General features: G+C 38.1%; 1 protein-coding gene across 1 annotated transcript in view; it reads right to left on the minus strand.

Moving 5' to 3' along the window:
* Positions 1-27,958, minus strand: part of LOC129238295 (uncharacterized) — a 111,929-nt gene that overhangs the window by 59,739 nt on the left and 24,232 nt on the right. Inside the window, exons 3-6 of the mRNA XM_054873333.1 lie at positions 11,520-11,582; positions 11,223-11,392; positions 10,991-11,144; positions 8,883-8,989 (exon numbers count right to left, since the gene is read on the minus strand). Of these exons, the coding sequence (XP_054729308.1) occupies positions 8,883-8,989; positions 10,991-11,144; positions 11,223-11,392; positions 11,520-11,582 (494 nt within the window). The remainder of the gene's footprint in view (positions 1-8,882; positions 8,990-10,990; positions 11,145-11,222; positions 11,393-11,519; positions 11,583-27,958) is intronic.

A 27,958-nucleotide genomic window follows, 5' to 3' on the forward strand; every position in this document is an offset into this window, starting at 1 on the left:
TCCCTGCTCAAAAAATTGTTTGTCCTTGGAGCCAAAATACGCTTCGATATCCCTTTCTATAGTTTTTTTTGAGGAGTAGTTCTCGTTACTCATATGGGATTGAAGTCCACGGAAAAGGTGTTAATCACAAGGTGCAATATACAGAGAGTATGTTGGATGCGGCATTAGCTCCCATCCGAGCTCGTTCAGCTTGCCTAATGTTTGCCTTGCGGTATGAGGTCGTGCGTTGTCGTGGTGAAACAAAACTTTGCGTCTATTCACTAAATACGGTCGATTTTTGTTAAGTGCCTCATTCAGGTTTGATAGCTGATGGGAATAATAATCAGCAGTTATCGTCTGGTTTGGATCCAGAAGTTCATAATAAACCATACCGGCCATATCCCACCAAATAGACAGGAGAATCTTTTTGGTGTGAAGGCCATCTCTAGGGGTCGGTTCTGGTGTTTCATCTTTATCTAACCATTGGCGTTTGCGAACAGGATTATTGTAGGGAATCCATTTTTCATCACCAGTAACGATACGGTTCAAAAAACTTTCATTTTCAAGCCGTTGCAGCAGCTGAGAACACACATTCACTCTCTGCTGAAGTTTGGCGACGGAGAGTCTATGCGGAACCCATTTTCCCAGCTTTGAAACCTTTCCCATCTGAACCAGGTGCCTGTGAACTGTTCCAAGCGATGAATTTAACCTCTGAGCTATCATATCGACTGTGAAATTTGGTTCAGTCAAAGACTTCAGGACGACCAGCGCGCGGGGCATCCTCCACGTCGTAGTTACCACTTCGGAATTTTGAAAAAAAACTTTTGCGCAGTCCTTACACTCACGGTATCCTCTCCGTGAACAGTGTCTCGTTCTGCAACAGCAGTTATTGCATTTTTACTACTATTATAAAAAACAATTCAAAATATGCCTCTTATACGCGTTCGAAGATTCCATTTTATTTTTTAACAACTCGTGCTTCTATCCGCCATTAAAATAACTTGTTGAATGCACAATATATCAAAGAAAATATAAATAAATAATTGGCGCGTACACTTCTGCTAGGTGTTTGGCCGAGTTCCTCTTCCTATTTGTGGTGTGCGTCTTGATGTTGTTCCACAAATGAAGGGACCTACAGTTTCAAGCCGTTTCAAGCTCCGAACGGCAGATATTTTTATGAGGAGCTTTTTCATGGCAGAAATACACTCGGAGGTTTGTCATTCCCTGCCGAGGGGCGACCGCTATTAGAAAAATGTTTTGTTTTTATTAATTTTGCTTTCACCGAGATTCGAACCAACGACCTCTCTGTGAATTCCGAATGGTAATCACGCACCAACTCATTCGGCTACGGCGGCCGCCGTTATATTCCGCGCATAATTTTTTGTATACAAAAATCGTAAAAAAGTGAAATTATGGGTAAAATACGCCCGAACTTACGGACTGAGCTAATATTTTGGAAGTACAAGAAAAAGGTAAAGAAAATAAGCCGTTTCGGAAAAAGCTCTGAATGGCAAATGATTTTTTATGAGAAGCTTGTTCTTGGCAGAAATACATTCGGAGATTCGCTTTGCCTACCGAGAGGCGACCGCTGTTATTTGGTGGTTTTGCCCAGTGTAACAGTGATGGTAAATGGTTTTTTGAAAAATCCCTACACAACCCAAAAAAATTCCCTACTTTTCCCTACGCTTACAACAAATTTTCCCTACGAAATTCCCTACATTTTTTTCTCCTGTGTTTACACTATAATGAGGCAATTGCAACGTCAAAATTGAATTGTTTGCTTAAGATTTTTTTAAAATTCCGTACAGAGCTTCTGCAGTGCAATCAGTTCTTATTGGAATTAGATCCAGCAGCTTAACCACAAGCCGCTCGCTTTCCTCGTCGAAAAATCTCATCATGAGACACATATGCTTATTGAGTCCGATGTCTGTGCTCTCTTCGATCATTATGGAAAATTTGTTTACTTTTAATTTTTTAACTAAATTGTTTTTTTCTTCATTTTTCATTCATTTTTTATTATGCTGGTGCACTTCTTTCTTCCAAGCTCAGATTTTTTTATTATTTCGGAATCGGGCACGATTTCTTTTAAGAGTGGGATTAAATGGTCCTACACTTGCAGCGCAACATTATGCTCAGCGTAGAACATGCTAAGTCTTATTTCGAAATTTCTGGAGCCATCGGTTTACTCGCTTTTTCTAAAAAAAGCTGTTTATTTTAGATGTCTTTTTAATTTGGTGAATTTTTGTTTCGGCGTGCTTCTGTAAATCAGACTTGCCACAGCTCAAAACTTTGTCGCACGCAGTGCATTTGCATTTGAATGGATCGTTAGCCACAGCTTCAAACTAGCCACTCAAATTTCGTCGTCAAGCCACTTATTATTGAACTTTTGTTTCCGATACTTGCATTGTTTTTCCTGGTGTTCCTCCGAAGAGTCAGTCGAAGAGCTCATTTCTGTAAAATATATGCATTTTAAATATAAAAAAAGCTAAAACTAAAATAATTGCAAACTTACTTCAAAAGTGAAAAGCACCAGAAAACGTGGAACAACTAACAATTTTCGCGCAAAGAAAAAATCGTGCTAGCGTTAACGAAGTAAAAAAGGCAATGCTGCCGTATTAACGCTTTTAAAAGTATGCTGCCATAAGGAAAAGAAGTCTGGCATGAAATCTTACTGCGGATTTTTATTTTAAATAAATTTTTTTAATTTTACCTCGCTATTTTAAAATTTTTTCTGTCCTTCTTGAAAATTCCCTACATTTACAGAATTTAAAAAAAATCTGTTCTTTTTTTCCCTACACGCACATTTTTCGACAAAAATCCCTACATGTAGGGAATTTTCCCTACATTTACCATCACTGCAGTGTAATAGGTTCGCCAATATTAAGGAAAAATGCTCGTTATTAAGTCAAAGAGCTCGCATCGCTATTTTTATATAATAGTTTTGATTATTTGGTCACTATTGGGTAATCTAAAAATATCATTTTAATCATCAAATCAACTTCATTTAAACAAACCGCTTTTTGAATGGTAAAGCCTATTGCAGTTGAATGTAACAGAGTTAAAATGGTGTTCAGTTTTAAGATCAACTATAAACGTTTTCTTAACTGAAGGAGTATGTCTTAAAAAGAATTAGTTTGTAGCCAGAAAGGCTGAATTTCACAAAGGGCCCAGGCTCGGTTTAGTAAAGCGTGCTTATATAAGAATTCAGTACAAATTTTGCCAATTCCGTAACAGTATCAAATAGTACAATATATAAAAAAAATAACGGTGTACTTTTCACTTATGAATACACTTATCTGACGTTCTGCTCCGCTTTTCAACAAGTATGTTAATTCGATTGCTATTCTAAACTATGCGGATGTTAATCAGGGTGGCGCTACACATTTTACAAAGAAAGAGGTTCACCCATAGGTCTATGTATGTAAGCATGAAGACAATGCACTCAGACATTAAAGAACACTGGCGTTAATATTTGAAAAAAGAGAAAATCCTGTAAACAGAATAACCCATTATTTATGATATTTTAAAAACCTTCATCTGAACTTGGACATGAGCACTTGGCCAGAAGAATAATACAGTTCGTACTATGCTCTGGAGCAGTTGGAGGTGGTATGCTAACTAAAAAAGAAATTTTATTGCCTTTTATTCAAATACTCAAATTCGATAAAATTCACACAATTAGAAACTGCAATTGGCAACCAAGGATGATAGATTTACAAGTTTTGCTCTTTAGCTATGATGAAAAAGAAAATTAGGGGGAAAAAGGGGAACTTCGGCTGCCACGTCACTTGGCGGATTCGGTACCCGCACGATCATTTCACATACATACATTAACACACTCGTCCAATCAGTCGTTGTTCAGGTAGCAACGAAATGTCATTGGTTGATTTTTTTCGTATATCACCAGCACAATCTCAGTTTTTTGTAACATATCTCATCATCTGATTCTGTAAAATTCGCTCAGAGCGGAATAATGGTATGTTGAAGAGCACAATGAGTACCTCAGAAGTTCACATGCATAGGCCATGAGTGATATTCGGTGTGCTGACTCCGTGTCAGTTTCTGCCTTAGTAAATCAACGGTCCGAATTGTGAGATCATATTAAGAACTGTTTTCCTATCAGCACCCGGGAGATGGGCCTATTCTGAGGCATATTCGCATTCGCAAAATTGTATATATTTTAGTTCTTTGTTCTGAAAAGCAATAATTTTTTAATCACATTTTGTACTCATGGGTTAATTTTTAAAGCATTTTCGTTACTGATAATTGCTGTAAAGTTAATTGTGAAACACATGGATGCCATCACGGAACTATTTTGTATTTTTCATTTATTTTATATGCTAAACATTATCTGAGTTGCGACTCTTCAATAATTCACTGCACTTCACAACCTAATACCACTTAAAAGAAATAAAATTCAAAATGGCAGATCCAATAACAAGTTTCAAGCGAATTACATTAAATTTTCGAAAGATCGTCCGCCATATTGGATCAGCCATTTTGAATTTTAAAAAACTAACATCAGATTCGTAATCAGCGACACCAATGTCGAACATTCATAGTTTTTTAAGCATCTGTTGCGCCGTTAAAGAGGGCGTTAAGAAAATGAATTTGCATGTCTAAAAGTCTTAAATTCAAAATAGTATAACTTTTTTTTCATTCATCCTAGAATTCTTTTAAAAAATGGATTTTAAAGCTACAGAGTATTACTTTGCGATTCCGTTGTAGAAAATAAAAAAAAATATTTACCTTACTCAAAAAAAATTCAGGTTCTTAATTGGCCAGGAAACTCACCAGACCTTAATCCAATTGAGAACCTTTAAGAGTCAACAAAGACAGAAATATCGAAAGATAATATTACAAATAAAGAACAACTGAGCGAAAGACTGCAAAATATTTGGAAAAATGACGACCAAATAAAAACAAACTGCTTAAAATGCGTTGAAAGCATACCCAAAAGGATTCCGGTTTTAATTGCTGCACGAAGTGCTCACGCAAAATATTGATTTTTTGATTTTTTTTTTGATATTTTTTTAATAAAAGACTGGTTTGAATATTGTTTTTGTCGTATTATAGAAATTTAATAAACAACATATTAAAAATAGACTATTCTTTGATTATTATCAGTTAAATGGCTGAAACTTGAATTTTTCATAGTGATTCTATTAATTTGAGCACCAACTGTACACTGACTGTTCTTGGATACAAATTTTTAACTTTACCTGTTTTTCCTTCTTTTTTATTTTTGGTTCTGATTCTGGATCAAGGCGCTCGAAATAAGAAAATAATGTTCTCTTCATGTTAGGAGGCGTATTAACAATCACATTAACTACTTGTCAACAAATGCTCGACACAATGTATTCTGCTCGTTGAAAGAAACAAAAGAATAGAAGCATGTTCATGCATGTTTAAAGATAGCCTAGTTATTCACCAAAAAAACTTAGGGAAAAATCACTCGGCGCCGTCATCGCGATTTCGTTGGCGCGCTATTTAAAATTTCGAGTTAAGAGTACACAGGGTGTCGCCGTTACGATAAGGAAAAGCTGCAACGGCTCTTTCATGGTAACTTTCTTGCCGTTATATAGCAACACATGTTGTTAGAGAAAAGCGCAATTAAATATATAATATTATATATAAACACGACCGCTTCGTTTGAAGAACTTTATTGGAGTGAATTGAGTCACAGTAAGCATTAATACAAGAAGAAGAAGTAAAGAAGTTACAAACAGGGTTGATATTTTTTTCGTACTTAAACTATACATGGTTGAATTGCAAGTTGGCTCCAACACATGTTATAATATATTGTATCTTAAATAGGCGTAATTATTTATGAAGGTGTCCCACGATGTATAAAAACCGCCAATTATTCTTGTAATTTTGAATCAAAGTCCTTTACTATTTTTAGAATTTTTTTTACAAGATATCTAGAGCTATTAGTTTTTTCATCGGCTAGTCACCACATGCAGCGCGAATAATGCCATATTTTATTCACGAAATTGATTTTTAATAAAAACACCCTTCTAAAATACCCCGGACCCCCCCTTTATGAAATCCTGGATCCGCCACTGTGGCCAACTTTAGATTTTTTACAGGCTTACCTTATCAAAAATCGACTGCGTTTGCATTTGAATCATATAGGTCCGCCTGTATGAGTAAGAGTGAAGACCAAGTCTAAAGCCCGATGAGATGCATCAACAAGTTGTATGTGAATGCCCGGCTTTAGCGGTATTGTGGACTATTATTTTTTAAGAACTTTTTAGCATACATTAGGTGTTTGAAATGGCCTTGCGTGCGGGCTAGTCATGTGGTATGGTAATGTAAATATCTTCTATAGGGTTTTTTAATAAGAGGTGTTATTTTGATATTCAAAGAAAAATGCTATTTTTTAATATAAATGATCGGATGTTTATTTCATTATAAAGAGGAAGGTATGCCGTTAATAGTGGAAAATAACATCAGGCATGAAATTTCATGAAATTTTTCATGAATTTCCCGAATTCCAATTTTGAGGACTTGAATCGACACTGGTATGTTTGCGTAGACTTTCTCTTTCACGTAGCCCCAAAGAAAAAAGTCACAAGGTGTTAAACTAATGTTTCTAGCACAGCTGAATTCTGTTTATGAACAATTTCTATTTACATATTGATGAGAGTGATGAGTGATGAGAATTCTTTACTTTATGTAAGTAATTTCAGCTTAACTTTGAGCTTTATAAATTCGTTTTTAATTAAAAAATTTTAAAATTGATTGTTTAACATAAGAATCAACACTAACATTAACATAGCACTTATGTATATGTACCATACACACACATAAATCTTGCTTTGTGCTGTATTCCGTATGCATTAACAGCAGTAGAGCGCTCTTATTTGTGATTTGCAGGTGAGCACTGTTGATATGAGAAGGCCCATTCAAAATCTATAAATAAAATTAAAAAAATCGTTAGTACCGTTGTACTAACTTACATATTGTATATGCTTATATATAAGTCTTCTAAGGAATTTTAATTGAAAACAACGTTTATTTTACTTGAAATATGATGAGACCGACATTTATTATGTATTGTGGATATATAGCATACATTACACATATATAAATGACAACGCGTAGGCTAAAATATATGTATATATGTACATACTTTTGTCCTATTTTGCGAAGGAGATTGAAGTTTGAAACATAAATTAATAATGAAACACTTTTTATTAATGAAAACTTCGATCACGTTTATTTATTACAAGAAAATAAAAAAAAATGTGTTTGTAAAGTCCGTGCAAAAACAAACTAAGTAATTGTTTCGGGTAAACCCTTTTTTATTTTTCGACATAGTCTCCTTTTAGGATTATACACTTCGTCCAACGCTGTTCTAATTTGTTGATCCTTTCCGAATAATAGGATTTGTTCAAGTCTGAAAAATCAAGAATGTTTGTTTTTCCCAAATGCCTGAAGTGACACACAGAAACAGAAGTGGTCGTCCTCGTGGCTCGAACCAGTGCAGCTATAAAAGTAAAATCCCCTTAGATCCCCTTCATAATGCGCTTGAAAAAAATTAGACTCGACACATACAATCTGTTTCTTCAGTGTCACGCGGTCAATGGCCAAGAAAATATTCTGTGGAAAGATGCGATAATTTTCTCTGTTGAAGAAGTGTTTAATAAGCAAAACGACAAAATCTTTGCTAAAACTTCTAAAGACGTAAAAAATGTTGTTCTAAGGGTTCATCGGGGCCACCATCCAGCCTCCGTAATGGTTTGGTGCGGAATATTGTGTAATTCTCTTAATTTCTGCGAAAAAGGGGTTAAGACTGAGGCAAAAGTGTAGCAGGGGGATGTCTTAGAAAGAAGGCATGGGGAAACAGTTGAGCAGTACTCTCTTCAGTGAAGAGTGTTGGATCTTCCAGCAAGATTCCGTTCCTGCCCATAAGGCAAACACCACCCAGCAGTGGCTAAAAAACCATATTCCTCGGTTCATAGCAACAGAAGATTGGTCGCCTGGAAGTCCATTGGACTACAGTTTGTGGCCAGAATTGGAAAACATAGCCTATCGAAGACCTCACAAAAATTTGTGCTGAGTCTGAAACAATCTTTGGTTCGAGCAGCGACGTGAATATCTATGAAAACCGTGCGTGCTCTAATAGGTGAATGGCATAATCGTTTGACGGCTTGTGTAAAAGCAAATGGTGACCATTTCAAGTGATTTTTTTTTTTTTTTTATAATTATAGTACTATAATTTCATATCTATAACTTAACTTGTAACAGAACTTATGGCAGGTCTAAGAATGTAGATCGTAACCACCACCTCTGCATTACACTTCGTCATGGTGAGCATATTTTGAAAGGTGCACTACGTAGCAGACCGTTATTCGGCTCTAAGCGAATTTGACAGATATGCTGATGTCACATGGAATGTGTTTCACAAAATTTAGCTTGTACTGATAAAAATCAACACAGCCAAATACAAATGTGCAAAGCTACAAATCGTTTTGTTTAATTAAAATTGATATTTTAATTGATTTTCATTTAAATTTAGTTTAAAACATATAACTTTTCACGATTGGCTAACCACGCAGCAGTATCCGAGCACCATTTTCCAGCTTTGTACATTTGTATTCACCGCATTCGTAAACAAACCAATGGTAAGAGCATTGACTGTGTTGTTTTTTATCAATTTGTGAAATTTTGTGAAACACGTGACGTGTGGGTCCAAAGTTTCCCTAAAAAAAATTTGTTTTCACGTATCGAGCAAACCTTGAAATCTATCATCCTTGACTTCTTCCACCTTCACTTCATCATCGTCAGTCCCTTCGGATATGGTTGTAGCTATTAACAAATAAAAATGCAAAATAAAAGTGCTTAAATTATATAAATTTACACTTAATTTATTTCTCTTCTTTATAACTTATTACTTTCTTTTCTTTAGAAATACTTTTAATAAGCCTATTCTTTTGACGTTTAATAGCTTCGCGCAGTTGCATTTCGGCCGATCCTGAGGTGTCCGAAACTGGAATTGATTCTGAAATAAAATATACACACATCTTTTGTAAATCTCATATTTAAGTATTAGTGTTGGGCAGAATCCATACTTAAGTTAATCGGAAGTACCCGATTTTTAAAAGTGTCGATACTGAGTACGGAAAAGTAATCAACAGTATTCAGTACTAGATATTAATTAAAAAAAAATTGTTTTTTTCCTTGTTTACTTCTCTCGGGAGCAAAAGGCCTCGACAAGACTCAGCCTTGTATTGGTTTCGTTAATCTATTTTGCTTTCTGACAGGGTAGATGATTAGCCTGCCGCTACCAGTCCTAAAGTGTGGGAATGCCTACCTGCCGTTGCTTAGAAACAACGCCTTCTTACTGCTGAGAGCGCCATCTGTGTTTCACATCTTTCTGGCAGAAGAATCGTACAGATGGTTGAGGACTTCGCTAAATTCCGTGTGTCTGCAGTATTACTGCGGTCGCCCGCTTCATCTTGCTGGCACCACTTAGGCAATGTGTGACTGTGTGTTTTTCTTTGTTTTTTGCTTGTTTTAGCGGCCACAATGCAAGTAAGACGCAGACTATTGTGCGGGAGTAAGGATGCAAAGGATAAGTTTTTGGGGGCGAGGAATGGAATTGGAGGATTTTTTTGTGTTGTTTTTTAGAAACAGGGAAAGTAGGTAAATTTGTAGAAGTTTGAGGACCGTGCTCTGGGATGGCAGCCTCGTGCACTTACGCTAGACTACCGAGGCCGGTAAAAAATTTTACTCAGTATGAATTCATTGCGCTCAGTGTCAAGTCCCGAAAAAGCATTCTACTTGTCGTGAGTGAATACTTCTTCTTCTTGAAACGATAAGACGTTTACACAATGCGATAAACGTTAACGCAATTTTCGCCGAGCTTAACAAAGCGCCAGCCATTTCTTTCTCGTTCTAACCGGCAGGTGTGTTCATGTCAGTGAAGCCAAGTCCATCTCCAGCTGATCTTTTCAACTTAGAAAAGGACTTCCTCTTCCTCTGCTATCACCACCTGGTATCAGGTCGAATACTTTTAGAGCCGGAGCGTTTGTATCCATACGGACGACAAGACCTAGCCAACGAAGCCACTGGATCTTTATTCGCTGCACTATGTCTATGTGGTCGTAAAGCTCATACAGTTGATTGTTCTCCTACAATACTCATCGTCACCAACGTACAAAGATCCAAAAATCTCCTACAGAATCTTTCTCTCTCTCTTGTAATGTTTCAAGGGATGCCTCATCGGATGTTGTTCAAGTTTCTGCGTCATACGTTAGAACGGGCATGATGAGAGCTTTGTAGAGTGTTAGTTTTGTTCGTTGAGAAAGGACTTTACTACTAAATTGCCCACTTAGTCCAAAGTAGTACTTGCTGCGAAAAGAGATTCTACGTTGGATTTCAAGGCTGACGTTATCGGTTTTATTGCTGGTTCCTAGATAAACGAAGTCTTTCACAACCTCGAAATCATAACTGTCAACAGTGACGTGGGTGCCGACACGGGAGTGCGCCGACTGTTTGTTTGATCATAGGAGGTCCTTCGTTTTGTCCAAATCTATTCACTGAACTTCTTTACGCAGTTTGGAAAAGGCAGAAGCTTAGTGATGAAACTCAGTGGTGACTTACTTTACTTAAAAGTATATTAACTCGTCTACTCTATTTTGAAATCAGTAATTCTCTACAGTGACTAGCACTTATCGTAAGTTAGCGCAAAGTAATTTTTTTTAGTGTGAAATGTTACCTTGACAACGGGCATAAACTTTAAATTGTCTGATCGATACTTTACGAGATATTTATCACTAAAGTCATCTGCTGAAAAAATAATGGATTTCTTTTCCCCCAAATCTAAGGGGATTGGATACTTTTAAAAACATCCAATTCTGAAAAGAACCGACACCGAAGTACTTGATTCTCAAAAGTACTCGATACTTCCCATCACTAGTAAATATTCAACATAGAGTTTGGTGCAGAACATAGCATTTTGTTGCTTTTGTTTAGCACAACACTATATGCATATGCATACCCAGCAGAGCTCCATAAAAATTTCTAAAAATTTTCAAAGATTTTTTTCCTTGCACTCCATCCACATTGAATCCCATAATTAGTCGGTCCGTTAGGATGCATTTCATAGATTTAAGTACACCAGCTGGTTGCAAAATGATTCTCATTGTTTTAATCTTTAATACAAATAATAAATGGAAAACAATGCTCGTATTAGCAAAAGCACAAATTCGTATTTAGTGTTTACAACTTACATACGAGTCTCTATTGGCTTCATTTATTTCCTCATTTAATTGGGCTAGCTCTTCCTCGGAATTAATGGGGAAATTAAGGCGGAATGGCAGTTCTTCTACTTGCTGACACAGGAGTTGGCCTATCATGACTTTCTGCTCAGCGAGTGCCTCCACTACAACTTTTAACTGGGCTATAATAAAAAAAATTAATTCAATTAATAGAATTTTCTTCTTGGAATGTCTCTGAAAAATCATTATGTACATATGAAAAATCTGTATACTAAATACTTTTTTTTTATTTTGATTCACTGTACTCACTTTTCATGTCCTCGAATTTTTGCGCCATAAAAGGTAAAATTTCTTCTTTGTAGTTAGAGGGCTCTGAAATAAAACGTTTATAATTTTAATAAAATATCATTAATCTTAAAAAATAAACAAATAAAGAAGTGCTAAAATTCAGTCCGAACCGAACTTTCTTTATCCGCACGCGTTTTAGTAAAGTTTACTTTGGGTTGGCTGTTAATTTTTGGAAACAAACGAATTTAAAAGCAAGACGAATTTATTGAAGGTGGTGGCCGTAGACCAACAACAATGTTTTGTACGCTTGATTGTCACGTCAAGGTATTGGCGAAGTAGAAAACAAAAAATTAATTCGCCTTGAAAGAAAAAAACAAATCACCTTTAATAGATTCGCCTTGCTTTAAAGTGAGCGTGACACCGTTCATTTTCCACAATTTTATTTGTTTCTTGTGAGTAATTTTGGTTTATTTATAATCGAGTTATGACGTTTTTGTTCGTTTGAAAATGACGGCTATTTGGGAGATGGACAAGGAGGTAATTCTCCTTGTGTCCCAAGTGTCATTGAAATTTATTAATTTTTGCTCGAGTTAGCACGGACCGACATCGACTACTCTCAACATTTTAAGCCTTTTGGAGCATATAAGTACACTGTAATGGCGTAGTCAGACGGCGGCATTAATCGGGATTACCGGCGCAGTTAATTCTGATTAAAATTGTAATGTAACAGACAGTTGTCTTACGCTAGCCCAACAAGCAAAATACTTAGGAGTAACCCTTGACACTAAACTCAGCTGGAGACCCAATGTGGAATACAGGGTAAAGATAACTAATATAATGGGTGATTTTTTAAGAGCTACAGGAAAGTTTTTCAAAAAAACACACGTAAAATTCAGAAAAATGTATGACAGTTTTATTTAAATCGATAGTACAGTCCATATAATTTAATGTTTTAAAATTATTATGGCCAATTGACACTAAAAAGCTTCCTGACTTAATCGACTTCTGTATTACGAAAAACCTGACTCATGAAAACTGTTGAGTTCAATTTAATATTAGATAAAATACTTTATTGTTTTTCAACTTTTGTTAAATTGTTATAATTTTCTGTGAGTTAAGTAGGTTTTGTTTGTAAAGAAATGTGTATAAATACGGAACATTTTTGTAAAATATAGTGAGAAAAAATTGTAACTTTGTCAATTGAAGCAGCAAGTTTCATTATTTTGGGCAATTGTTGGATACAGGACTCTCCCCGCAGCATTAAGGATAGAGGACTCTCCCCGCAATGGATTTATAGCCGCATACAAGATTCTTCCCGAATTATTTTTCTTCCTGCAACGTTATTGATCCTTCCCGCATCGGTTTCTTCCTGCAACGTTATTGGTCCTTCCCGCATCGATTTCTTCCTGCAACGTTACTGGTCCTTCCCGCATCAATTTCTTCCTGCAACATTATTGGTTCTTCCCGCAACAGATTTGTAGCCGCACACAGGATTCTCCCCGCAACATTTTTGAACAGGATTCTCCCCGCAACATTTTTGGTCCTTCGAGCCGGATATAGTCACTCCGCTTGCCTTTTGCATATACGCATTCGCTTGTGTACATACATACGCGTAGCAAAAGGCGCAACGATTATTAAGAAAATTATTTTTGTGCATTGTGTGTACGTTTGTGCAGCCGTTCCTGCATTTAACATCGCGAAAATTCTAAAAACCCGTCGTTTGCTTTTCTGTCATATTAAAAATGTCGAATTCCACTAAAACGCGCGATTCCGCTCTCAATGCCATTAAACGGTATATGGCAAAAAGTATTGATGAGGCATTCACTATGGATGCAGAAAATATTGCAAGCTACCTTCAGTTATTGAGTGAACAGTGGGTTCGTTTTAACGTTGCTCAAGACGCTGTAGAAATTACGTGTGGTGCCGATGTTATTGAAATTGAAGAAAATGTGCGTATCCAAGCCGAAACTTGGTACTCTACAGCTTCAGCTAACTTTAGCCGCGTGAAAAATTGTCGTACTAATTCGCAAGATAGCTCCACAAAGGCATCTGTGTCCACGGTTATACGTTTACCGAAAATGGAGTTGCCCACATTCTCCGGTGACTCTACAGAATGGATTGGTTTTTTCGACGCGTTTTCTTCGTTAGTTGATAATAACTCTGCTTTAACAGATGGACAAAAGTTGCACTATCTCCGAAGCTGCTTGAAAGGTGACGCGTTGAAAATTATCAGTGGTTTTAAAATATGTGACGCAAATTACGTTGAAGCTTGGGGTCTATTAACATCGCGGTATAAGGTTATTCGTGTAATTGTGGAATCTCATCTTCGCGCGTTGGCTGAAATTAAAAGAGCTACGCATGACAATGCTGACGCAATCAAAGGTGTAATTGATGCGTTCCAACAGCATATTCGCGAGCTTAAAGCGTTGGGTCGTCCGATTGAGTTTTGGGATGATTGGTTGGTACATGAGGTCGTCAGTAAGTTGGCATTCGAAACGCGTAAGCAGTGGGAGTTATCGCTCGTTAGTGATGATCCTCCATCTTTTGAGCAACTAATAACATTTTTAGAGATAAGATGCCGATCGTTATCGATGTTTTCGTCGTCAACAACATCAGTACCAATTAAGGTTAAAACTGCATCATCAAGCAAGTCGACAAATGTGTTCCACACGATATCAAAACAAAGTAATGTGTGTGCATATTGTAGTGGACCTCATAAAATTTACAGTTGTGAAAAATTTCGTGAATTGGACTTGTCTACAAAATCACAGTTCGTGAAGCAAGGACACATATGCTTCAACTGCTTAAGTTCAGGTCACTATAAAGACCGTTGTAACAGTGCTTCCACTTGCCGCATGTGTAAACAACGTCATCACACTCTGTTGCACGGTGCTTTGCAGTCAACGACCGTTACCGCAGTGAACAATTACGCGACGCATTCGTTATGTGCTGCTGACGCCACATCAAAGGTAAGCGCAAAAACTTGTGAATTTCCAGCAAGCGTCGACGTTCCACGCGTTTCTTCATGCTTGAACTCGAGCTCCAATCCACCCATAGCTGTAGAAAGAGTTGTGCTGTTATCCACCGCATTAGTGAAGGTACGCGACTGTTCTGGTAATTGGCAGCCCGCACGTGCACTTTTCGATTCTGGATCACATGCTTCCTTTGTAACTGAAGCGTGTGTGCAACGCTTAGGCCTGCCGCGATCAACATCTGAAGTTAACATTACTGGAATTGGGTCAGCGCAAGGAGGACGAGCTAGAGGTGAAGTATCACTTTCTCTTTCTTCTTTCTCTACAAATCAATGCTTTACTGTCAAAACGTTAATTATGTCTAAAATTACAAGCGACTTGCCAACACAGACTATAGCTACTTCATCGTGGCCACATATCCGAGGTTTGTTTTTAGCCGATCCCCATTTTATGAAGCCTGGACGGGTCGATATATTGATTGGAATGGACGTTATGGATCAACTGATCTGTACAGAACTTCGTAAGGGTCCATCTGGAGCTCCTATGGCTCAACTGACGGTCTTTGGGTGGACTCTGTTTGGAAGCGTGAATGGATCTGAGCCTGATATGCCACGCTTACAGTCGTTACATTGCGATGTTCATTTGGATCGAGCATTGAACAAGTTATGGGAGTTAGAGGAAGCTCCGCAAAAAACGTATCTTACGCATGAGGAGCGTTACTGTGAAGACCATTTTGAAACAACGCATCGAAGGGAACCTAATGGACGGTTTGTCGTCGAATTGCCGCTGAAGCCCGATGTAGCTCTGGGAGAGTCGCGAAACTTTGCTATCCGGAATTTGTTACGACTTGAAAGAAGACTCGCTTGTGATTCCGATCTTCGTTTACGCTACAATGAATTCATGAATGAACTCATTGATATGAAACATATGCAGGTCACGTCAGAGACTATGAATCCAACGTATTATATGCCTCATCATCCTGTTTTAAAGGAAAGTAGTACCACGACCAAATTGAGGGTTGTATTTAACGCGTCCGCAAAATCAACTTCCGGAAATTCGCTGAATGACGCATTATTTATAGGACCTCAATTGCAGGAAGATTTATACTCCATCTTACTTCGCTTTAGAACACACCGCTATGCTGTAACAGCAGATGTCGCCAAAATGTATCGTCAAATCTGCGTATCCTTAAAACACGCCGATTTGCAACGCATCGTATGGCGTAGCCACCCATCCCTGCCTATCCAAGATTTTCGCATGGTTCGCGTAACGTACGGAGTGGCAGCTGCATCTCATCTAGCTGTCCGATCACTTCAACAGACGGCAAGAGATTCGTCGAATGATTGTGCTAGGGCTGTTAGTGTTATTCTCAAGGATTTTTACATGGATGATCTACTTACTGGTGCATCTAGTAAAGAAGAACTTCGATTGTTGCAGCAAAATATTTCCGAAATATTGAGGGAAGGGGGGTTTGAACTTCGTAAGTGGGCATCGAACTGCGCTGAGCTAATCGCAAGCATTTCTAATGCATCTACGAACATATCACATTATATTGTCGACGATAAGGATGTACACGCTTTAGGTCTTATCTGGAACACAGAAGGAGACTATCTCACGTTTGCTATTAACTTGAGGGAACCGCCAGTTAAGTTGACCAAGCGCATGTTTCTATCAGATGCAAGTACGCTCTTCGATCCTCTGGGCCTGCTTGCTCCCGCTACTATAAATTCAAAAATTTGGTTTCAAGACATATGGCGCACTAAGGTAGGTTGGGATGATATCATTCCTGAGTCTATCGCAACGAAGTGGTTGGAGCATCGCATAGAACTCAAGAAACTGGCACATTTGAAGGTGAAACGTTGGTTTGGTACTGAAGTAGCTGGGTCATTTACGCAATTGCACGTATTCGCAGACGCGTCCGAGCGGGCTTACGCCGCCGTTTTGTATGCACGAACAACACAAAGCGACGGTAGCATTATTGTGTCATTAATTTCGTCGAAAACCAAGGTAGCTCCGCTTAAGCCGACAACGTTGCCACGTCTTGAATTATGCGCCGCTCATCTTGCTGCTAAACTAGTGCGAAGCGTGCTGCACTGCTGGTCTGATCTCCGTTATCCGCTTTTCGCTTGGACTGACTCTACTATAACATTGGCATGGTTACAAGCTCACCCCAGCAGATGGGTGACATTTATAGCCAACCGCGTCGCTGATATTCAAGAAGTTTTGCCTCCCGAATGTTGGAACCACGTTCGTTCTGAACAGAATCCTGCAGATTGTGCTTCAAGAGGTATAACTCCCTCCGAATTATTACGTCATCAATTGTGGTGGGCTGGTCCTATTTTCCTGAAAAGCACTGAACAATTGTGGAAGCAGAAAAAATCTAAAGAGCACACTACAGAGCTGGGCATACGAAAGAGTATTCGTGCCCATGTGATTAATTCTACAGATCATTGGTCCGTGATGACAAAATACTCATCGTATTCTAAGCTGCGTCGAGTTATTTCCTATGTTTTACGTTTTTTGACTAACATTCGGGCTAACAGACGGCTTAATGTTATAAAGCGTTTTGGTACACCGAGTTGCCAAGAGTTATTTGAAGCTGAACTTCGCTTAATAAGGTATACGCAACAGTTTTATTTTTCTAATGAAATTTCTCTTTGCAGCGCTAAAAGACCAATCCCACTTCGCAGTAGTCTTTTGCGTCTGCAGCCCTTTCTGGATGGGACTTGTGTTCTACGTGTTGGAGGAAGAATAAAAAACGATGAAATCGCTCCAGATGTTAGGCATCCCATTATCTTGCCTAAGAATTGTCCGCTTGCTAAGTTAATAATCTGCGAAATACACAAGGTCACTTTGCACGCTGGGCCCCGCATTATGCAAACTGTCTTACAACGTCGTTATTGGGTTATCGGCGCTCGTAGCTTGATCCGTAATATATACCATAAGTGCGTGAAATGCACTTATTTGAACCGCAATCTTACCACACAAGTCATGGGTGATCTACCTGTCATTCGTACAACCTACGCCCGTTGTTTTACTCACACTGCTGTTGACTTCGCTGGACCTTACCTCTACAAATTCACCCAAGGAAGAGGAGCTAAGGCTACCAAAGGCTACATTTGTTCGTTCATTTGTATGTGCACTGGTGCGATGCATCTCGAATTTGTTGGTGACCTGTCAACACCAGCTTTCCTAAATGCGTTTAAGAGGTTCACCAATCGTCGAGGATTTTGTAAGGTCATGGCATCAGATAACGGTACAAATTTCGTTGGAGCCGAGAAGGAGTTGCGCATTGCATTTCAACAGTGCATGGCTGATATTAAACTTCGCTCTTTCTTTGCGGACTCGAATATCGAATGGCGATTTAATCCACCGGCTGCACCCCATATGGGAGGTTACTGGGAGACCGGAGTCAAACGTGTTAAGTATCATTTAAAACGCGTATTAGGAGAAGTTCCACTATCATACGAAGAGTTCAACACACTTTTGACTGAAATAGAAGCTTGCGTAAACTCTCGCCCACTCTGTGACAACTCTGAAGCTGCTGGTGACTTAGAAGTTTTAACTCCCGGACATTTCATAGTCGGTGAACCGCTGAAGTCAATACCGGAACCTGAGGGTCAAGGGTTTCGTGGAAATCTTCGACAGCGATGGCAAGCAATTTCTGCCATGAGACAACATTTCTGGCGTCGTTGGAGAGACGAGTACCTCGTGAGCTTACAACGTCGCACTAAATGGTTTCGTTCTTCACGCAACATTGAAGAAGGGGATGTGGTTGCTGTGTTCAACGAGCCTAATCCTCCGACGAAGTGGACGATTGCACGAGTGATCAAATGCCATCATGGTACCGATGGACGCGTAAGAGTAGTTACGTTGAAAACACCGCATGGCGAATTGGTTCGCCCTATAGTCAAACTTTGCCTTTTGCCAACGAGAGGAGATTTATTTCATGAAGAAACTAATAACTTATCGTAAATGTTTTTCAAGGCTTTTCATTTTCTTTTTAATATTTTGTTTTGAACTTATTCAGATAGTTCAAGGGCGGCGGTATGTTGAGTTCAATTTAATATTAGATAAAATACTTTATTGTTTTTCAACTTTTGTTAAATTGTTATAATTTTCTGTGAGTTAAGTAGGTTTTGTTTGTAAAGAAATGTGTATAAATACGGAACATTTTTGTAAAATATAGTGAGAAAAAATTGTAACTTTGTCAATTGAAGCAGCAAGTTTCATTATTTTGGGCAATTGTTGGATACAGGACTCTCCCCGCAGCATTAAGGATAGAGGACTCTCCCCGCAATGGATTTATAGCCGCATACAAGATTCTTCCCGAATTATTTTTCTTCCTGCAACGTTATTGATCCTTCCCGCATCGGTTTCTTCCTGCAACGTTATTGGTCCTTCCCGCATCGATTTCTTCCTGCAACGTTACTGGTCCTTCCCGCATCAATTTCTTCCTGCAACATTATTGGTTCTTCCCGCAACAGATTTGTAGCCGCACACAGGATTCTCCCCGCAACATTTTTGAACAGGATTCTCCCCGCAACAAAAACATTGCAATAAAATCATGCCTTGACTTATTATCAGACCACTCACCATTAATAATAACGCTCCAGAATAGACCTGTTAGAAAAACCATCACCTCGCTATATAACCATAAGACGAACTGGAATATATTTCGTGATGTCATAAAAGAAAACATGGAAACTCGAGTCTCTTTGAAATCCTCCTCCGAACTGGACAATGCAATCGTATACTTAAACGATAACATAATAAAAGCAGTAACACAATCGACACCAATACTAGACACCTTAATAACAAAGAAAATCCCTGCTTTTATTTTAGACAAAATCAAACAAAAACGCAAACTCAGGAAAGACTGGCAACGCTCCAAACACCCAGCCGATAAAACTAAACTAAACAAATCAGCAACTGAACTCAAAAAATTCTCCAAGAACATAATGACAATCAACTGAAGAAGTACCTTAGCAGCCTCGAAACAACTACAGCTACCAACTATTCCCTATGGAAAGCAACTAAAACAACCATACACAAGCCTCCAATAAAAACAAGTTCCAACACATGGGCTAGAACAAGCAAAGAAAAGGCTGAAACATTAGCTGACCACTTTAAAACAATATTTACAAATAGCATGGATAATAAAGACATTGAGCTGCAGAACACAATTGAGAATGCAGACCACACAATACAAAACACGACAAAAGAAGAAATCAAATATTATATAAAGAAACTTAAAGTCAAAGAGGCACCGGGATATGACCAAATAAATGGGAAAATACTAAAGGAGCTACCCGATACTATAATATAATAAAATACATACGAGACCTCTTCAACGGAATAATTAGGTTACAATACTTCCCAAAAGCATGGAAAGTTGCACAAGTTATAGCGATCCCCAAGCCAAACAAGAACGCCACTGTTGCTAGCTCGTACAGATCAATTAGCTTGCTGCCATCCTCTCTAAATTGTTTGAGAAAATACTGCTTGACAGAGTTTACCCGATTCTAAAACAAAAAGACGCTATCCCCTCACACCAGTTCGGTTTCCGAAAACAACATTCAACTGTGCAACAGATTCACAGAGTAGTAAACAAAATTGCAGACGACTTCGGTAAGAAGAAATATTGCATTGTCGTGTATTTAGACATCGCGAAAGCTTTTGACAGAGTATGGCACAAAGGGCTTCTATATAAGCTAAAAACCATTTTACCACTTAACATATTTAATATCCTTTAAAGCTACATGACTGATAGACACTTCTTCATAAAATATGACGATGAGTGCTCTGTTATCTTGACGGCGTCTGCTGGAGTACCTCAAGGAAGCGTACTGGGCCCCATACTATACTTAGTATACACAGCAAATATACCAACGCCAACTACTCGAGGATCAATGATAGCTACATTTGCAGATGACACAATTTTAATGTCAGCTAACCACAATGAAGAAGCAGCAACAAAAACACTGCAAGATACGACATAAAAATACACTCAAGTGCAAAATATAAGGTTGTCAAAAAAGTCTTGCGGTATTTTTATTGAATTTTCAATTGTTCATAAAATTGGTTATAATAATGCGATTTAAGTCAAATATGCGCCGTTTTGTTCGATGACGAGTTCCCAACGAGATGCCAACTTCATAATGCCCCTCTTATAGAAGCTCGCTTCCCTATTGTCAAAAAACTCGGAGAGCCAATTTTCACAGGACTCTCTTGTGGACAACTTCCGACTACCAAGCTCGTTCGCCAAGGACAGAAATAGGTGGTAATCACTTGGTGCGAGATCCGGACTATACGGTGGATGCAAAAGAACCTCCCATCCGAGCTCCCGGAGCTTCTGGCGCGTCACCAAAGATGTGTGTGGCCTGGCGTTGTCCTGATGGAAGACAATTCGGTCTCTGTTGATCAAAGATGACCTCTTCTGCATGAGTGCTGCATTCAAGCGGTCCAGTTGTTGGCAGTACAGGTCCGAATTGAGCTTTTGGCCACAGGGGAGCAGCTCATAGTGGATGATTCCCTGCCAATCCCACCAAACACACAGAAGAACCTTCCTGGCCGTCAATCCAGGCTTGGCCACCGTCTGGGCAGCTTCACCGCTTTTCGACCACGACCGTTTGCGCTTCACGTTGTCGTAAGTGACCCACTTTTCATCGCCAGTCACCGTCCGCTTCAAAAACGGGTCGATTTTGTTGCGATTCAGAAGCGATTCGCATGCATCCATACGGGCAAAAATGTTTTTTTGCGTCAAGTCGTGTGGCACCCATACATCGAGCTTCTTTTTGAATCCAAGCTTCTTCAAATGGTTTATAACGGTTTGATGACTCATGCTCAGCTCTTGGCCGATGCTACGGCTCCTACTATGCCGGTCTCTTTCGATCAATTCAGCGATTTTATCGCAATTTTTGACGACAGACCTTCCGGACCGTGGCGCATCTTCGATCACCTCTGCACCAGAACGAAAACGTTGAAACCATCGTTGTGCGGTGGAAATGGAAACCGTATCGGGTCCATAAACTGCACAAATTTTATTGGTAGCATGAGATGCATTTTTGCCTTTATCGTAGTAGTACTGTAAAATATGCCGTATTTTCTCTTTATTTTGCTCCATGTTTGCGACGCTATAACTCACGAACGACTAAAAGCAAACAACAATTAATCAAACACGTGTTAGCACGTGAAAAGAGCTTTCCAAAAAGCTCTAGCGTGAACCGATGCGACGAATACAACTAGAACTACGCGCTTGCAAAGACAAGCTTGCGGAAATACCGCAAGACTTTTTTGACAACCTTATACTTAGACTTAACGATTGACTCAAAACTCACATGGAAAAAACACATACTGAACAAGAGAAACGAGATGCAAAACAAATTCCGACAACTCTATTGGCTACTAGGACAACAATCAACCCTAAGCTTACTTAATAAACACATGATATACAAATCAATAATCAGACCGACATGGACCTACGGACTAGAAATTTGGGGGACTGCCAGTAAATCAAACCTACAAATCATTCAGAGAAGTCAATTTAAAATGCTAAGGATAATCACAAACGCAAATTGGTACATAAAAAATGACGACATTCACCGCGACCTCGGCATAGACACTGTCGCTGAAGCAGTAAAAAGAAGCAGCAGTAAGCACATCTTGCGACTATTAGAGCACAAAAACCATGAGATGAGACTGATACCGGAAATGGAACTTAAACCAAAAAGACTAAAGCGCAAAACATTCACAGATCTTGCTCGTACTGTAATATAAAATAAAATATAATAATATAAAATTATAATATAGAAAACTAAGTATTATAATGGAAATTAAAAAAAAAAAAAATTATTTCATGCAAATGTTGACCGCGACTCTGCTTCAAATGGTCATCCGCTTAGTCCAATTTTGGCATACTCTTTCCAATATTTCGGCCGGTATCTCACATATAAATGCTTTAATGTTGTCTTCCAATGCGTTAATTGAAGCAGGCTTGTCTGAATAGACATGAACTTTAACATAGCTCCACCAAAAATAATCTAAAGGCGTTATATCGCACGATCTAGGTGGCCAATTGACAGGTCCTGAACGTGAAATAAAATGTTCACCGAACTCGCCTCTTAACAAGTCCATTGTTACGCGTGCTGTGTGGCATGTGGCACCGTCTTGCTGAAACAACATGTCATGCAAGTCAAGCTCTTGCATTTTGGGCAAAAAAAAGTTAGATATCATTTCACGGTAGCGCTCACCATTCACAGTTACGTTACGATTCGCAGCATCTTTGAAGAAGTACGGTACAATCATACCTCAAGCCCATAAACCGCACCAAACTATGACCTTTTCTGGATACATTGGTAGCTCTTGCAATTCTTCTGGCTGATCTTCACTCCAAAATCGACAATTCTGTTTATCCAAATCAATTCGACTTTCTGACTATGCCAGCGTATTCCAGACAGAACTATTAGCAATCAGGGAAGCTTGCAAATCACTGAAACACTACAAAGAAATTGGTGCAAGAGTAACTATCTTTTCAGACAGTCAAGCAGCTATCAAGGCCTTAGATTCCAATTCCATTTCATTTCACAGTGTAGGGAGGAACTAGAATTGCTTGGTCATCATTGGCTTCAAATTACTCTGATATGGGTTCCCAGACACAGTAGTATAGAGGGTAATGAGAAAGAGGACGCGCTAGCAAGAAAAGGTTCCGCACTAGACTTAGCAGAGGCGGTGGCAGTTGCTACCCCATTCAATACAAGAAATACATCCATTGCGTGACACAACTATGTTTTAGCTGAAAGAAGGTGAAAGCAATTAACTACATGTACTACAACGAGAAAAATATGTCCGTCGTACAACATCCAGACGACGAATTACCTGTTAGCATGCTCTCGCTTAAGCATTTCAAATATTACTGCAACCTTTACAGGTCACTGGAAGGTAGGGGATCATGCATTTCAGTAAACCTTTCCTACAACAAATTGATGGAATCTCAGATATAGAGATAAAAACAAAAACAATACATCACTCGGGAACAGTGGTAATAAAACGGCGCTGGCTAATTAAGATTACACAACAACACTCGTGAAAAAATCGACTCTTTGGACTAGTACTGTCTTCAACAAAGCTGGTCTGGGAACATTCTCTTACGTAATTAGTTAACGTCTGTTCATATTGAATAACCACTGTTGGACAGTGTTATTAGTTCTCGTTGAAATTGGCCAAAACTTTTGTCAATAATTAAGGCCATATTTTTTATTACCTAAAACTATTATCAGCTGCATGAAAACATTAAGATTTAGCTAAAAAGTTAACGTCTTGAGCCCTACTACTTTCTTTTAACCCTAATCCCATGTCGTTCCATTTGGCACCTCAATCCCATGTCGATGGGTCGGCGCTTATTTCTACTATAAACGCCAACAGAAAATTAAAAACAAAAGTCATAAGGTATCTTCTAAGCTTTAACTAAATATATCCGAATTGATTTTTTCACAATTTTTTATTTTAATAATATAATATTTTATCATTTCATAAAAAAACGGGTCGGACACGAACGACCATAGACACGGGATTAGGGTTAAATAAATACTTATCGATTTCCAAAGTCTTGGCCGCCATAAATAAAGAAAAACTGTAGTAAGAGGAATTCCTCAAATTATTTCTAAAGCAGACGGAAAAAACGAACCATCACTAAACACAATCCAGAAGCACCAACGCCTTAGTTTTTGCCCGAAAAGTGTGTAAACACTAATCATATTTAGCTTTTAATTCCTAATTGCGCCACCGGGTACCCTGTATATGGACTATACATATGTATATATATTGCCCTTACTTTCTTTATTCTTGAAGTGAACGCAGTTCACTGTTCAGTTTGAACTTTTTCCGCATTTTAAATTTAATTAAGTTATTGGTTTTGACTTTTCTTTAAGAGTTGTTTCTTGTTAGCTCTTAAACTTAAAAAAGAACTGTAAAAAATTGAATGAATAACACAGACCGACAAAATTTAACCAACATTCAGACCAAGAAACCAGACTATATATTTCGGAAGGTTTATGATGCGCTGAACCAAAATCTGGCCTCAGAATTGCTCTATCAGCTCTGGTTTTCGAGATATCCTAACCTAAAAGTGCAAAAAACACCGTTTTTGCCCATACTTGAGGTTATGTAGCCTTGCAGATGTTTTCTTTCACCAAAATTAAAGGATGGCATCTTTAAATACAAGCCTTCTCTTTTCAAATGGCGTTGAGTTTGCTCAAATATCATTTTTTTTCGCTGAGATATCGCATTTTGAAATTTTCATGTTTCTAAATTTTCCTACACCTGTAAATCGATTGAGATAACATAGACATGATATAGTCGATTACTAATTTTCTTGAATTGAGTCTTATTTTTCTTAAAATTTTGTCTCACACCATAAGAGTGCTGACTCACCCCTACAGGTTAGATAGTGTGAAAATTTCAAAATGCGATATCTGGGCGGGTGGTTTCTACCCCTATCTAGGGGTGACTCGGTACCCAAAGGTTAGATAGTGTAGGGGTGTGGTGAGTCAGCACACTTATGGTGTGAGACAAAATTTTAAGAAAAATAAGACTCAATTCAAGAAAATTAGTAATCGACTATATCATGTCTATGATATCTCAATCGAGGGCGCGTTACACATATGTACATGTGTCTACATTTTTTTTTTTGCTGGAATTTTGGTACAACTGTCCTCTACAGTCTCGCAGAGTTTGAGCGTGATTTGTCAATTAGCTTGTTTTTGGCATTTAATTATATCACTCAACCGCAGGTGTGCTCTGCGATTTTCACTAGGGATAAAAATATCGAACAAAGAATTTGTGTTAAATTTTGTGTTTTGAATGGGATTTCGTGTGCCGAATCGTTGAAAATGTGACAGAAAGCCTATGGTGAGTGTGCTTTATCAAAAATACGGGTATACGTGTAGTATAAGGCTTTTGTAGAGGGCCGATAAGACGTGGAAGATTTGCCCCGATCTGATCGCCCATCAACGTCTTCAACGGATGAAAATGTCGACAAAGTTAAGGAAATGGTGCAGGAAAACCATCATTTAACTTTGAGGGAGGTAGCTCGTGATCTAAGCGTGTCTCCGCCATCAGTTGGGCATGAGATGCGTGGCTGCTCGACTCTTTACAAGAAAGTTGAATTTCTTTAAAAAAAATTCACATGCTTGAGCAAGTGAATTGCGACCCAACGTTTATCCAGCGCATCATGACAGATGATGAGACGTGGGTACATGAGTTTGACATGCAAACCAGTCAACAGGCGGCTGAATGGCGTTATCCACATGAGCCGAAACCCAAAAAACCTCGTCAAAGTCGGTCAAAAGTGCAAGTCATGCTACTCGTTTTCTTTGATTGTCATAGTATTGTACACTCAGAATTCGTTTCAAATGGTTCTACTGTAAATAAAGAATATTATTTGGAAGTTATGCGATGTTTGAGAGAGAATGTGCGTAGGAAATGGCCCAATTTGTGGAAAGAAAACTCATGGAGCTTGCACTACGATAACGCACCGTCTCACAAGGCTCATATTGTTAACACTTTTTTGACCAAAAACTTGACTGAGTTTTTCCTTTTCCCAAAACTTAAATTGCCACCCCGCGGACGCCACTTTGAGTCAAAAGAGGCCACTAAGGAGAATTTGCTGAAGGAGCTGAAGAAGATCTCTTCAAACGCGTTTAAAAAATGATTTGATGACTGGACTAATCGTTGGCATTTGTGTATTGCTTCGAATGGAGCCTATTTTGAAGGCGACAAAATAAATTTTGATGATTAAACAATTATTTTGCGTTTTATTGAACAATTTCGGGTTCTTTTTTGACAGAATGTACATATACAGTGACTCTCAGCTTATTTGATGCCGGTAATACTTTAGAAAAAAGAAAATTACTCTATGTTTATTAAATTTAATAAAAAATGTGTACGACTTGTAATGAGATATGTATGTATGTACTGTTTACCACTGCAGAAAGAAAAGCTTGCTGAAAAAATAAAGAAACAAATAGTTTTCTTATTAAAATAGATCACAGCTTAAATGCGCAGTGTATTTTATATTTTCTCTGAGAATGCAATAACGGTGAAATGTATTTTTTTCTGTTTAGCTTAGCGTCTTAAGTCATTCTCAAATTTTTGTAAAGAAGAGTTGAAAGATAAGAGCAGATCTGCGCCAAATAAAATATTTCATGATGCAGATAAGAGGTGGATTGTTCGCAAAGTTAAAGAAAAACCCGATTTTAGCACTCCAAAATTAACGAACGAAGGCGAGAAATACGTAGGCAAGATCTATAAACCGGAAACTGTTCGTAGAGTTCTGCGCGAAGAAAATTTTTATGGAAGAACTGCCCGAAATAAGCCGTTGATTAATGCTCGACAATATTTGAACAAAGACATTTTGTTCTAGAAGTCCGTTGTTTTTGCGGATGAAAGCAAATTTAAACTTTTCAGGTCTAATCGGAAGTCCTCCGTTTACAGAAAACCAAACACCGCGCTTCAACCATGTAATTAGCGCTCTACAGTTAAACACAGCGGAGGCAGTGTGATGGTATGGGGTTGCATGTCTTGTCCAGACGTCGGAAATTTTACATTTATCGAAGGAAACCTGAATAAAGAGACGTATCTGGATCTGCTAAAAGATAATTTAGTACAAAGTGCGGATAGGGATTCGTTTAGGTTCTACCAAGACAACGATCCCAGGCATACGTCTGCTTATCTGGAACAGCCCACATGTAGTATAGACACCTGCACAGAGTCCAGATCTCAACGTTTTTGAGAATTAAGTGCTGGAAAATAAAATAAGAAACCACAATATTTCTAATGCTTCTGATCTGAAACGCGCACTACAGGAAGAATGGGATAAAATTAGTTCCGATTATACAGCAAAACTTGTAGATACTACGAATTCTCAATTAAAAGCTGTGCTAAATCAAAAGGGATGCTCCACTAAGTATTAGCCATAATCATCAAATCGAAATATAAATGTGTTTATGTTTTTTTAATACTTTTAATTAATCATTTAAGCTGTGACCTCAAACTGTAGCTGAATTAATTTAATTTGCCATACCTTTCTTATAAAGAAACATTTTTTGTTATTAAATAAAAAATGTTATTTAACAATAAAAAATATAAGATTTTTTTCTGTAATGGGTTTTCTGTAACAACGGTTATGTGAACAAAATTATAATACCGGTTGTAAATGCCACATGACGCGCAAACTACAATTGCATAACAAACAGAACGTTCAGAAATGCCAATATGGCAGCACTGCAATAATCAAGCGTTCAAAAAGACAACAATTCTATCAGTTGTCACTCATAATTCCTATCAAAAAATTATTTACTGCATTTAACTACGATGTCTGATGAAAAGTGCAAAACTGTTTTATTTTAATTTTTGTATTGAAATTTAGTTAAATTATGTTAATAATAATTGTATAAATTATTATTTTTAAATTTTTAGTGAAAATCTCAG

This window comes from Anastrepha obliqua, chromosome 2 (genome assembly GCF_027943255.1).
Source record: "Anastrepha obliqua isolate idAnaObli1 chromosome 2, idAnaObli1_1.0, whole genome shotgun sequence".
Lineage (NCBI taxonomy): Eukaryota > Metazoa > Arthropoda > Insecta > Diptera > Tephritidae > Anastrepha > Anastrepha obliqua.